At 48.2% G+C, this 14,774-nt stretch overlaps 1 protein-coding gene across 6 annotated transcripts in view; it reads right to left on the bottom strand.

Annotated features, from left to right (window-relative positions):
• LOC138545302 (FRAS1-related extracellular matrix protein 1-like) overlaps positions 1 to 14,774 on the bottom strand; it is a 1,530,918-nt gene that overhangs the window by 996,619 nt on the left and 519,525 nt on the right. For all 6 annotated transcript variants that reach the window (XM_069642060.1, XM_069642059.1, XM_069642062.1 and 3 more), the window contains one exon: positions 7,814 to 8,066. In XM_069642060.1, the coding sequence (XP_069498161.1) occupies positions 7,814 to 8,066 (253 nt within the window). The remainder of the gene's footprint in view (positions 1 to 7,813; positions 8,067 to 14,774) is intronic.

Genomic DNA, 14,774 nt, shown 5'->3' with positions numbered 1-14,774 from the left:
ATACCTGTTCAGAGATGATCGCACCCCGGCCATCCGGGGATGCCGTCCCAACACTAATGGACGTCCCATCCCCATGTCTGCTGGACCCCATACCAGTCTGCGAGAAACGAACAAGAGTCGTTGTTCACCAAGGCAGTCAATTTGTCCATCAGAAACATATTCTTGAGTTTTTTCATCCACTCGTCTTTGGAAGGCGTTTCCGGGCTCTTCCATTTCTGGGCCAGGGCCACTCTGCCAGCTCTCAACATAGTTTCCACCATCCTTGGGTACCGGTACAGCTCCGCCTCCTCCGGGGGGAGGCCCAGCAGCATGGTCAGCGGATTGAGGGGAAGAGAGACCTCCGTTACCTCCGCTATCCAGTCCTTCACGGATTCCCAGTAGGACTGCACTTTCGGCATAGCCACCACATGTGGCCTTTGGTCCCTGTCTGGCCACAGCCCCTCGGACAGTCTGGTGACACTCCTGTGAACATTTTCGAGAGTTTTGTCGGATCTCTGTGCCACCCCTGCAGAATTTTAAAATTATGTTCCATGTCCGAGGTGAACAGATTGCCATGAAACGATATCCTAAAAATGCGAGCCCAGGAGTCCTCAGATATCTCCTCCCCCGCCAGATCATTCCAGAACCCACGGAAACCTCTCCTAGCCTGAAGGTTAGGGGTGTTGAGGACTGTGTACATGCAGGAAACCGCACCCTTTCTGGAAGTTGCCGAGTCGAGGAGCTTCTCGAAGGGAGTCAATTGTCTCCGCAGGGTTGGGCCCCATGCAGGGTTGCTGAGGATACCCTTGAGACGCAGGTATTAGAATATGGAGAGGGTCCCACCTCCTAGCCCATCCCTGAGGTCCTCATAACTCAGGAACTCGCCCTCCCTGAATAGTTGGCCCGCCCATTCCAAGCCCTCGTCGGACCAGCGCAGGGATTGACTAAACCCTCTGCTGCCCAATTTCAGAAGGGGCCCCCACAAGGAGGTCATAGGGGACGGCCAAGATGAAAGATGAGCTGTTCGAGTGCACTCCCTCCAGATCTCCCAAAGAACCCCCAGGGTCGGGTGGGACAGTATTTGTTTCGGAATCAACCTACGAGGGGACCATAGGAGGTCTCGGACCTTGAGGGGGTGGACGTCCATGTCCTCCAAATACGACCAATATGTCCGCAGGCCTTCCTTCATGTGTTCTTTGAGGACCCGTAGTTGTGCTGCGTGATAGTATAACTGGAAGTCTGGGAGACCCTCGGGGTTCTCCCCTGCCAAATGAAGTCTCGGACCCCTTTATGCAAGTCTATGAAGGTTTGGGCGGGTACCCGGGTAGGGAGGGCCGTGAAGAGATACAAGAGCCGGGGTAGTATATTCATTTTGACTGCCGTCATCCGGCTATACCAGGAGAGAATCATTTTTCCCCATCTCCCCAGGTCAGTTTTGATTTCGGTCAAAATGGGCCCGTAATTGGAAGTTCCCAGTTCTGATAAGTCCCTAGTGAGGAGGATGCCCAGGTATTTTACGTTGTCCTTGCTAACTGCTATTCCGTGAAATCTGGACAAGGGGTCCAGTACCGGATCCACCAGACGCGTTGAGAGGAGAACGGACTTAGTCGTGTTAATCTTCAGGCCCGAGAACCGCCCAAAGGAGCTAACCAGGGACAGGGGGAGGGGGAGGGATCGAAGTGGCCGGGTCCACCAGATATGCCAGGATGTCATCGGCAAACAGGGAGACCTTAAATTCCACCTCCCCCTTCTAATACCCCTGATGTCTGGGTGGGATCTGATCGCTATGGCCAAAGCCTCCATTGTGAGGACATATAAAAGGGGGGAGAGAGGGCAGCCCTGTCTAGTTCCCCGGGTAAGAGGAAAGGATTCTGACAGTAGGCCGTTTACCTGGACCCGTGCGGTAGGGGCTCGATAGAGGGCGGCCACCCAACTCAAGATGTGCGTCCCAAAGCCCATTCGCTGGAGAAGGAGGGACATATATCTCCACTCAACTCTATCAAAAGCTTTTTCCGAATCCAGCGACAGGACGCATGTATCGAGATTCGAGTTTTGGGCAAAATGTACCAGGTCTATTGTTTTACGGATGTTATCCGACCCTTGTCTGCCCCTTATGAAACCCACCTGATCCCCATGGACTAGCTTCTGCATTATCCCCTCCATCCGCCTACCCACCACCTTGGCCAGAATTTTGACATCGATGTTTAGCAGAGATATAGGCCGGTAGGATGAGCACTCCCTCGGGTCCTTGCCTTCCTTGGGTAGAACCACTATAATGGCTCCCATCATGGAGTCGGGGAGGGTATCCCCCTCCAATACTGAGTTGAAAACCTTAGCCAGGTAGGGAGACATGGATGAGTGAAACCTCTTGTAAAAATAAACCGAAAAGCCATCTTCCCCAGGGGAAGTCCCCACCTTCATCCCGCTAATCGCCTTCTCCACCTCTTCCTCGGTCACCCGGCCCTCCAGCCCCTCGGCAAACTCTCGGGGAAGGGACGGTATCTTTATGGAGTCGAGAAACTCTTCGATCTGGGCATCACCCCCATCATATTCCGAGGCGTATAACGACTCGTAATACTGGCGAAAAGCTGCACTTATATGGGGGGTGTCATAACCTAGTGTTCCCCCACTGTCCCTCACCTCTTTCACCATCCTACTTCTCTGTACCTCCCTCAATTTCCAGGCCAGTATCCTATCCGCCCTGTCCCCCTTCTCGTAGTTTCTTTGTTTGACCATTTGGAGGCTCCTCTCCGTTTTGTGGAGGAGCAGGTCTTTTAATTGGAGCCTATAATCTTCCAGAGTGACCACGTGGTCCTGGTCCAGTGCCTGTAATGGGGACCCCCCCGGTTGGAGGCGTGCTATCTTTTCCCTCAGAATTCTCTCCTGGGTCTCCCTCTCCTGTCGAGAACCCATTTTGATGAGAACCCCTCTCAGGGGAGCCTTAAAGGCGTCCCAGAGGGTGTGCGTGCCCACCTCCCCATTATCGTTGAGCTCAAAGAACTCTGAGATGGCCTCCAGGACCATCTGGGCGTGTACCTCGTCTCTCAATATGGCGTTGTTACATCTCCAACGTCCCCTCCGTTCTCTGCTCCAGTCCCCTGCCAAGGTGATTCTGACCAGATCGTGGTCTGACCAGGGTACGGGGTCTATACTGTAGCCCGCTGTGTATGGACGTAGTGTCTCATCCACGAGAATATGGTCTATCCTGGAGAAGGCCTTGTGAGTGGAGGAATAGTACGAGAAAGAGGGGGTCCCCATCCGGGGGGTGGGCATCGTGTCCATCAAGCCCATGCCCTCATTCACCCTCTGAAAGCAGCGTGACACGGTTTCTTCTGCGGGCCTAGGGTTTAATACGCCCACCCGCTGTCTGTCTCTGGCTGGGTCCAGGACCATGTTGAAGTCACCTCCCACCATCAATGGGCCCTGGACAAAAGTTTTCAGCCTTTCCCCCACTCCCTCCCAGAATTGGGCCTGGCCCTCGTTTGGAGCATATATCGCAGCCAAGGTTATGGGTGTGCCCTGCAGAGAGCCTCTCACCAGGAGGTAGCAGCCTTCAGGGTCTCTGATGATGGAGTCTTTCTCAAATCCCAAGCCTTTGGCCAGCAGGATCGCGACCCCTCTTCTTTCCTTTATGGGATGCATGGAATATCTCCCCTATACCGCCCCCCCGCATCTTGGGCTCCCTCCCCCTCGCCCAGTGCGTCTCCTGCACGAAGAGCAGGTCCAGCTTAGCCCTCCTAAACTCTCTGCTGATTAGGGATCTTTTCGTGGGGGTGTTGAGGCCCCGCACATTCAGGGTCCCGACCCCAAGGGCTGGTCGGTCATCAGCCATGATCGTTGTCTCCTTCCCTCTTGGTCACCAGTGTCGCGTGGTCGCTCCCTCCTTGCTTTCTAGGTTTCCCTGCTTGAATTCTTTTAGAACATTTCCCCAACTTGCTCTCCAACTCATTCCCTACCCCGAAAACCCCAACTTGTGCACAAACCCCCACCCACCTCCCAGGCGTCCAGCCATGTAGTCCCTCCATTCCTGGATGTTTGGCTGGACCACCAGCCGGTTCACATCGGCCAGGCACAGATAAAGCACACTAACGTGAGCCCCTCCCCCCCGCAACTCGTCCCCCAGTCCGCACACCCCGGCTCGGGTATTGCTTGAGGAGGAACCGGAGCTGTTTCCCCCCCCTCCTGATTGTCTGGACCCGAACCATGTATGGTCTGGGCTACTCCCACCGCCCCGTGGGCGACCGTTCCCCGAGCCCAGGATGGAGTTTCACACTGCACCCGTGGTCGTGACCCCCCCGGCCCCCTTATAATTGCGGATAGTAAAGTTGCGACCATCGAAGCGTCCCCAGAGTCGTCCTGTTGTTTAGACCCATTGATTCACGTGGGGTCACCGTTATCACCCCTCCGATTCGGCTCGGTCTTCCTCCATTGGAGCCGGTGGCGTATTCAATTTCTTGAACTTCCTAGCGCCGGTTTTCCTCCTTCTGGGGTTGGACTGACTGGGGGTACCCCTGCTCAGCGCATCCGGGCCATCTGGGCCCCTCCTGGGGGTGGGATCACCCACGTAGTCTTGAATAGCGCCCTTAATGTCCTCTTCCGTTACCAGCGTTGTGCGTTGGCCTGAGTATTCAAAAGACAGGGAGAAAGGATATCCCCATCTATAACGAACGCCTTTCTCTTTCAGAAGTTGTGTCAGGGGGCGGCACATCCTTCGTTTAGCTAGAGTGTAAGCTGAGAGATCTGAGCCGCATACCGAATTGAACCTCCTAGGATGTAGAGGACGATTGATAGTTTTCCACTTGTAGGACTCTGTCCTCGATTTTGTCTACTCCTTGGTCTAGCTTCTCAAACTTCTGGGCGATATCCAATCTCATTTCTCTAATCTCCTGGAGGATGGAGGCGAAGCCTCTTTCCATTGTCATTGCAGGTTGGCTAGCGGGTTCAGGGTGGGCCATGGATCCGGAGAGAGGTGGGACCTCGGGAGCAACCTCTGTCTCTCGAAAGCGAAACGTTTGTAGGGTCTTCTTCCAGCTCATGGGGTGTTGCTGGCTTCCCACTACAGGGTCTGCTGCGGTCCGGGGGGGACCCGTGGCGCCCCGGGGTCGGTCCGTCGGACGTCGCACCAGTGGTGTTTCTGGGCGGCGGGTTATCCCCTGCAAGGGGCTAAGCAGCCCACCAGGCGGGCACTCGCCCCGCCAGCCGAGGACGGGGGCCTCTCACCTGGGTCACCGGCCACCTGCGGGTTCAAGATGGGCCGTGGGCCCGCTGAGGTGAAGGACGCCAAAAGCGCCCCCAGTTCTCAAAAAGCCCGTGGGGTCCTCCTTCAGTCTATGAGGGCGCACTGATCCCCAGCTGCGCGGTCTGTTTAGATTTGGTTAACCCTTGTGGGAGTGTTACGCCGTCCCGGGGACGTGCCGATGTGCATTGCTCAGGTGGGGTTTGCAGGATCAAGCTTCTACTCCCAAGGGGTATGGGATAGTCCCCCCAGGCGGGCACACGCCCCGCCGGCTGCTGGCGGGGGCCTCTCACCTGGTCTGTTGAGTCGCTGTAGCCACCCAGGGTTATCCCCCCCCTGGGGTCATCTGCTGTGAGGCGGGTCCACACCCTGCCGTGTCCACGGAGCACTGTCACGGGTCCGGGTGGGGTCCTGGTTGAGGGATCCTGGTCGAGGCCGCTCACCACTTGCGAGCCTCTGGGGCAGTCCTGTGTGCTGGGGAGCCCCAGTGGGTTGGCGGCGTCTGTAGTTTCGGCCCCCGTGGGAGGGGGGCCGATCCGCCACTCTCTCGAGGCGCTGCGGTGCCGCGGGGCTCCTCTCTTGGGCCTCTTCCGGCGGGGTCCAGGCCCCGACGTTGCTTTCCTTTACCCCGCGGGGGCCGGGCCAGAGGGACGGCCGATCCTTCTGTTTGTGGTCGAGCGGGGGGGGCGCCGCTGGTCCCCCTCTGGCACTCGCCTTCCACCCCCTGGGGCCGGGGGGGGCTCAGACCGTCTCCACCGCCTTCTCGAGGCGGAGACCTCCAACGCTTCTGGGGCTGACGAGCGCGGCGGCCGTGGAGTCGCGCTCCTTCGCTCCCTGAACTCTGGTTCTGCTTGGAGTTAGAAGCCTGTTCCTTCGAGCGGGGGCGTCACGGGGGGTTCAGCCGCTCGTGCCTCTCGATGTTTTCGCTCAGCGGGGCCTCGGGGGGGGGGCTCAATCCCCATAAAAGGCCCAGCCTCGGTGGGAACACCACAGTCAGGCAGCCATTGCCTGTGCGCCTCCTGGTGTCCTGGGGGGCTCATTTTTAGTGGTGGTGGGCACATGTGAAGTAGCATTTGGCATAGTAGCATTCAAAATAGTGGTAGAAGAATTGCACATCACAGATTGTAGACTGGGGGGCTCATTTTTAGTGGTGGTGGGCACACATGGAGTAGCAATTGGCACAGTAGCATTCACAATAGTGGTAGAAGAATTGCACATCACAGATTTTACACTGGGGGCCTCATTTTTAGAAGTGGTGGGCACATGTGAAGTAGCAATTGGCACAGTAGCATTCGAAATAGTGGTAGAAGAATTGCACATCACAGATTTTACACTGGGGGGCTCATTTTCAGTGGTGGTGGGCGGCTGTAGAGTCATATTCAGTATGGAAGCAGTAGACTTGTAAGTGGGGTCAAAAACTTCATTGGCCACTATATTGGCAGTCCTTGTATTGGCTGTGGGCTTAGAGGTTGGGCGGAGGAGTCTGGCCTTATTGGCAAATAGAGCGGGTTGCACAGTACGTGAGCATAGCCTGGTATTACGGGTGCTTGTGGGGATGGGCTGTGATATGACGGTGGCTTGCAGAGTACGGGCACGTAGTCTAAAGCGCCTTGCGGTAAGGCATGGATTAGTAGGTAGATCACAGTGGTTGTGCTTCTTACCTTCCGGATGCAGCATAGGTTTGGGGCAGATGGTAGACGAGCAGTGAAGAGCTGCACAGAGCACAGGAGGCCTTTCCTGACGGCCTTCCCAGCTCAGCTTTGCCGCTCGGTTCTCTCCCCCTCCATATGAAGCAGGAGGGGAAGGGCGGCAGGGGGAGCTGGCGAATTGGCACGGGCCCGCAAAGGAGATGTTGATTGCACTTTTAGTTGTTAGTGCATCCATGGAAACGGGGGCCATTTTGTCTGGCCTCGATGGTGTTTCAGCACACGTGGCTGGAGCTGCAGACAAAGAGGAACACGTGGATGTTCCGAAGAGAAGATGCACAGCTGATTTAGCCCTCAGCTGATCGGTGATGCTTCCTGCTCGCAGCTGAGCTGCAAAGAGCACCGGAGGCCTTTCCTGACGGCCTTACCAGCTCGGATTTTGTATAACATAACATATTCATGTAGTAATTACAATATTTTAAATCTATTCTATTTCGATCTAAATTGCTAAGTATTTTGGAAATTCAGTCCAGGTAAATCAGTCTTGTGGCATTGATCTGTCATTTACAAATACATCCATGCGTGCAACAAAGGCAACATTTTTCTATTTCTTTTTCTTTGCAAAGATAAGATTCCCAAATATTTAAATGTAAATGAGTATTAGATCATATTCATGATATAATACAGTAAACATATTTTTAAAAGATTTCTTCGGTAAAGAATCAGTTCCTCTCAAATTCTTAGATCCAAAAGATAATTATTTGAACTACTAGTTTACACCGGCACTTCACAATAATTTCCTGTAATTTTATAATCAAGCAGCCTAAACCAGAATTTCACAAAGAGTAAAGAAATAATCTACTACATCTAAAATCATATGGCAGAAGAATTCATACACTACGATGATCTACAAAAAATACATTTTACACCATCTTGTGCAATCAATAGTTACCAGTGTGTATGTAGGAGATTAAACCTTGACTAACGTCAAGCTGAGAAAATTTCTCCGCCATCACTCCTGCTCTCTGCAACATCCCGTACACTGGAGCACGAGCAATCATATAGGTCAGCTTAGTGTCATCACTGTCTGCATCAGTTGCATAGAGATATTCAGCTGTGATGATGACATGCCCTCCTTCTTTACACTCCAGACCGGATTTTAGTTTTCCATGTAACTCTGGTGGTTCATCATTGACTGGGGTGATCTTGAGATGCAAAAAAGAAAATGGAGGGTAAGCAAGAAAATGGACAGCTATTCATATTTTTACATAGCATCATAATGCTGGAAACTTTACTGTAAAATCCCATGTGTTAGTTTACACTAGTAACCAAAGGTCAAGTGTCTATAAACAGTCACTTTAAAATGTGAATGTGTCCATTCTTTCATATCCTCTGCTCCCTCCTCTATGAATAAGGTTAATGAGATTTGGACACAGAGTGAGATGTATTGTTTGTACCAATGGAATTTAGAAAGGTGCCTGGAATGGTTTAATAGTGGGACTCACCAATCCTTGACCACTATTCAAGTTCATTCAAGTTCAAGCTAGAGTGAGGAATCTCTCGCGCTCTCTCTCTCTCTCTCTATATATATATATATATATATATATATATATATATATATATATATATATATATATATATATAAAAAACAAAGTTGTGTTTGTTTGTGGGTTAGTATGTGGCGTTCTTCTTCAGGACGAAACTCCTCATGAACGGTGAGGTCTGGTGTCATGAAATTTTCATAGAATTTTCTGCTTTCCATTGCCGAATTAATGCAACTATTTCTGGCTGGATAAGTCATCCCATTCCAGAGATAATGAATCTTTGTTTTTTCAGCTTGTTTTTCGGCATTACATTTTATGGTGTTACACCGCCATCTACAGGTCATTAATAGGAAATGCTCTTCGACAATGAAGCTGATAGAATTCAACATGCTTTGAGACAGAATCATGAAAAGTACTGAAGAACTTGAAGCAAGACTTACCGATCAGAGAATTTGTGCTGCTAAAAAACAAAGCAACAGAACTTCTGAAGAAACTGAAACACGACTTGCTGTGGAGAGAATTAGTGCTGCTGAACAACAAAGGAAGGAAACTGATAAAGAAACTAAAGCGACACTTACTTATCTGAGAATTCATGCTGCTAAAAAATGAAGCAATGAAACTGCTGAAGAAACTGATCTCAGACTTACCGATCAGAGATTTGAAAATCTGAGAATTGAAATCCCGGGCGAAGCCGGGTAGTTCAACTAGTGTGTGTGTGAAAATATATATATATATATATATATATATACACACACAGGGCCTGAGGTAGTGGCCCTGTAGTTATGGTTAAGTTGCTCAACCCATAGGAAGAGCACTTTTTGTGTGGCTTATGACTTTGCCCCCCTCCCGCCCCCGGATGAATCCTCACCAAACTTTGCAAAACATGTATATAGCCGCCTCGAATTGATTCTGCAATGTCTGGTGAGGTTTTGTCTGGGGGGGTGCCAAAATGTGTAGTTTTCCTCAGACGCAATGGACAAATGGACAAATGTTTTGCTCATACCTACAGCCCAAACCGCTGGACGGAATTTTGCCAAAATCGCAGCAGGAGGGGCATCTTGGTTCCAAAATCGTGCTTTTGTAAATTTGGTGCAAAACCGTCCAGTAGTTGTTTTTAAAACAGCCAAAAAGTAGGCCCACAGTGATATCTGGGTCTGGTCCATTAACTCACTTCCCTATTCCGTCCGTGGACACTCCCCTGGACCAATCTGGGTCTGGCATGATGTCTGCAGACATCTGATGTGCCTGCTGATTGGATGGTGAAAAATGTGAGCTGCGTCAGATATTTTGAAAATGTCACCATGTTGGATTTGCAGACAGCCGCCATTGTCCGCAGACATCGTGGTAAAAACATATTAAAAATGCAACCTTGCACTTGTCAAACTAATGAAACAATCTCTGTGTAGGTGTGGGGTGATGACGATGGGATGTGTCCATAAAAAGCCAACAAAACAGGTGGTTGTTCAGGTCCGAAGTCAGCGAACAGTTCATGACAGCCCTGTGATGTTCGCGAATATCTCAGATATAAGGGGGCATCCCTACACATTTTTGCATTAGACGGTTGGTGAAAAACAGTGTTTGGATCGGTTATAACTTTGGTGCCACACAATGAAACTGCATTCTAGATCTGACCTTGAATGGGTGTACAAGGTTTGGAGCTGTTGTGCCAAGAGGGAACAAAATTAGAGGGGGGACCCAACATATTTGAAAGGCTTATCAATGTGCTGCATTTCACAAATCTGCACAAAAGATTGCAAAAAGATTCAAGACCAAGATTTGAACTTATTAGCAAAGTTTGGTGGGATATTGTGAAGAAGAGGCAAAATTAGAGGGGGGTTTGAACATTTTTATATGGCTTATAACTTTGTTGCCGTTTAATGAATGTGCGCAAACTATTTTAGAAAGATTATAAACCCAACCCTGAATGTTTTTGCAAAGTCTGGATGGATTTTGTGAAGTGGGAGCCAAGTTATATGACTAGCTCCCTCAGTCATCAGTCAACCGTCCATGTTTTATTTTTTGATATGTCAAAATATATGTACATATGTACAAAGGTGCTGCACTGACTGGAAATCATTGTGCTGCAAAAACAAACGTTTTTTGGCTTTTAAATCAGCATTGCGAGCTGTGAAGGGGCTCTTGCTGGTGTGCTTCCTGGAGGAGGCGGGGCTAGCGCTGGACACGTGACGTATCACGTGACTTCCATCATCCTCAAAGCGCTGAGCCAACCACCCTTGCGGCGTTAAGCCCATTGGGGTCAAGGCCACTGGCTGTTGTGCGGCTGTTTGGCGCTGAAGGCGTGACCACTAGGCGGGAGACTCCGGAGGTATTAGCTCTTTGATCCCGGCCTAGTAACTGAGGTAAGTCCCGCTGTGTCGCTCTGTTACAGCGCAGCGGGGAGCTAGAGCGGAAATAAACCACAAAGCTATTCCAAATCAGCAGAGTGGCACGTTGCCTTATAGGATATTGAAATTGTGGTGGTTCACTCAAAGAGATTGCCTGTGTGGATGTTAACAAACATTAATGTTTACACTCTGCACAGGCATGCCCGGCCCTGAAAAACTGCATACCATATTTCACCCCACTTTGAAAGAAACTCTTGTATCTACACCAAAATTAGCCCGTCCCCGGGTAAAAAGTGCGCCCTGGGATAATTGACCTTCACGAAAAAGAACACATTCTACCATTGGAACTGGTGATTTGTGCAAATTTGGGTTTGCCACAATAACTTCTCCTGCTCTAAAGAAACCTATAGCAGAAGCAATAAACTTGAGTGTCTCGACTGTGGAGGCACGACCACTCTTAAATAATCAAGAAAGTGCTATAGCTCTGCAATTGCTAATGAGTTCTCCTACTAATATGGAAGGGAATGATGGGACTAAGGATGCTAAACACTTGTGTAACACTTCGTTATCGGATACTATGATTTTGCAGAATGCTCGTTCTGGAACTGCTGTACACTTGTTGAACAAATCTGATGTAGAGGTGGTGACGGATGCTGCGATTATAGAATTGGAATCCTCGGATTCCTGTTTCATAGCCAGGGTAGTTGAATCCGACCTATCAAAAACACAGACTATGGGCCTCATTCCAACCCAGGCGTTAAGGGGTTTACGGCGCTGTAAACGGCGCCGACCCTTAACGCCTGATTACAAGGTCCCTTAGCGCCATGGTGAGTTTAACGCCTGCTTTTTGCAGGCGTTAAAATCCATGGCGCTAAGGGACCTTGGAGATAATTACGGCACCGTAATTTACGGTGGCGTAATTATCTCCTTCCCCACTCCCATTATGCCCTATGGAAATGGGGATTTACCGCCCCACTCACCTTGGAATGGGGCAGTAAATCCGCCAACCACCATGGCGTAAACATAGTTTACGCCATGGCGGTAAAGGTACGACCCAGGCGGTAACTTACCGCCTGGGTCGTAATGAGGCCCTATGTTTCAGGAGAGGAATACATCAGAGTCTGAATCCTCAATATCTTACAATCCTCCAACCCCTAGGAGACAGACTAGGAATGAGTCGGTTACAAATATGGGTTCACAACTTAAAGAACCTTCTGTGATGACTGTGGAAAATATGAATGTCTCTTGCTAGATTGTTTGAAGCTCTACATTCCAAGGTAGACCTTATTCATATTAATGTGGAAAATATAGCTATATGGCAAAAAAATTGCAGTGATACATTGGCTCAAAAACAAGTCTCAGATGAGAAAGAAACGGAAGAACTAGCGAAACATTTTGAGGACATTGCATCATTGTATAAAAAACTTATGGGCCAATTGAATTTACAATCAGAAACTCAATCAATAGAGGGCAAACCAAAATGCTCAAAGACTGTAGCTCCTTGTGTAGAGGAAAATCAAATTATAGATGCAAAGGTACAAAGTGTGGTGACAGTAGTTCCGTATGTGGAAGGCATTATATATGAAACTTCTCTGGATGCTGCAACAAATGTACAAGGGGGCTTACAATTAATTGGCGCTAGTAAAACCGGTAAGCCGCCGGAGGTGGTCATGTTTAAGGACAAAATTACCAAACCCAGTAAAGAGGCATACACAATATTTGCAAAAAATCCAGCTACTAAGAAAACGGATCTTAGAACCAACTTGAAGAAAACAAAAATCAAAAAGCCACGAGTGTAAACGGGAGTGGACAAACAAAACAGTTTAAGTCCATCTCCAAACCAGTAAATTGTTCCACATTAGCGGCAAATGCGATCACCAAAAAATATTTGAATCAAACCTTGGAAAGAGACAAGACTTTAAAGAATGGTAAAGATGTGCTACAAGTCGATTTATCGCATTCCCCCTTGGATAAGCTGGTACAGGTTGCAGAGGGGCTGAATTATAGCCAGGTGAATTTGGATGCTGAGCCCAGTAGAAAGGACAAGGTCGTGAAGCACGGCTTAATACCAAATAGACAAGAGCTCAGAAAAGCTGTGGACGAATACATGAGCAAAGTCAATGCTGAGTCAAATGTGACCCATCCTTTAGCTAAACCAACTATTCAATCGAATTCGAAGATATACCCGCAGAAAGAAACAAACAAATTCAATGGGCTCCCCTGCAAGAATCCAAGCTAAAACAAAGGAGAAGGAAATGAGTGAAAAATCTGCTCTTCCGAATATGCAGAATGATCCGCAAAATAATATTCTAAATACAATCAAAGACTGCTTAGTAGCCTTAACTGCTGAATAGAAGACATTTAAATCCTCTATGAAAGCGATATTAGATAATAAATTTGAAGTAACAAATAGGGGTGAGGAAAAAGTGTCGTCGAAGAATGTCTCATTCAAATTACCTTCTGAGAAAGAGAATTGTGGCTTACATCAAGAAAGTAAATTAAAAATGAAAGAGGGGAGATCCAAGGGGACAGTAAGGAATACGAAAACATCTCCAATGTACTCAGTGTTCATTAGTTGTCGGGGAGGCTCCTTCCCTCTATACATTTTAAATAGAATGAGCATTCTACAACTATTCTCGGACATAGACAGTTTGGAGGACATAGTCTCAGGAGATATCTAACAAGTTGAATTTCCGGATGACAATGACTCAACTGTATCATGTATATGGATGAAGTCGCGCATCATTTATAATATGATATGGTCTGCACAAACTGCTTTATATGACCTTGGATTTATGCTAATCGCTACCACAAAAGAGAACTCATTTGAGGAGGCGTCACAACAGCCTCGAATGCAAGAGGAGAAAAATGAGAGTGTGGCAAAAATGACATGTAATTGTAATAAAACCTAACTAGAATTTAATGAGGTATGTCCAGCAAATCATGATATAATTATATTGAGTTGGAACACGAGAGGGCACAAACATCTACTCAATAATGATAATCACTATCTTAAGAAATGTGATTTAGTGTTGTTGCAGGAAACTTGGCTAAGTGTACCTTTGTCATGGGATAACCATTTTGTTCATCTATTGCCAGCGATAAAGGGTCAAAAAGGCAGACCAATGTCTGGCCTAGCTACCATATCAAACATGACCACTACAAACAATATAGCTGAGTGGCCCTCTACGAATTCCTTTGTGCATTGTTCCATAATAGAAATACAAAACTCACAATTTGCAATAATTAACATATATTAGAATCCAATTGCAATTATAGTTGATAAACTGTTCAAAGATATGAATTTATTGATGGAACAAATCATGATTACTAAAAACATTGACCATGTGATTATAGCTGGGGATTTGAATATTCATTTGGTGCAGTAGGGAGAAAAAGGAATTCGGAACGGGCCACGCAGTGAATTGAATTTGTCAAGGCCTGGGACTTCATTATGTTGAATGGAGCACTAGAGTCTGACTCCCCTCCTTCGCATACTTGGTCAAGCGGAGGACAAAAGGCAACTATTGATTATATGTTTGTGGACAGAGGTTTGTTTGCTAAAACTGTTAAATTCTCTGTTGTACAAACATCAGCGAGTGATCATATGATGGTGGAAGCAGAATTTGCGCTACAGCAGCCCCAAAAAGTTCAATCACAACAAAAAATGTTGGAGAATTTAGTCATCAATCCACAATGGAATAGACTGCATTGGACTGCTCCAGTGTAAAAGATTTTGCGGGCAGCTTAAGGGAAGATCGATACTGTGCTGAGAGGGGATTGATGCCTCCGGAGTACTCTGATAAAATACACATATTTGCACTTGCTTCTGATAATAACAAGTGCAGCATTGCACAAACTCATACATTTGATCATTTTGTAAGAATTAGAAAAATGGCTTTCTGAAAAGAAAAGAGACAGATTCCCCATGCTGCCAGAACAGAAGCGTGAATTAGCGCTACGCAGAATAAAAACAAAGTGTAAAAACTGGATTCGTATGCATAAGGTCACTATGAACCAAAAT

Source organism: Ambystoma mexicanum, chromosome 1q (genome assembly GCF_040938575.1).
Source record: "Ambystoma mexicanum isolate Mex_15411 chromosome 1q, UKY_AmexF1_1, whole genome shotgun sequence".
Lineage (NCBI taxonomy): Eukaryota > Metazoa > Chordata > Amphibia > Caudata > Ambystomatidae > Ambystoma > Ambystoma mexicanum.
Note: the sequence above shows the minus strand (reverse complement) of the source record. Positions and strands in the feature narration are given on the sequence as shown.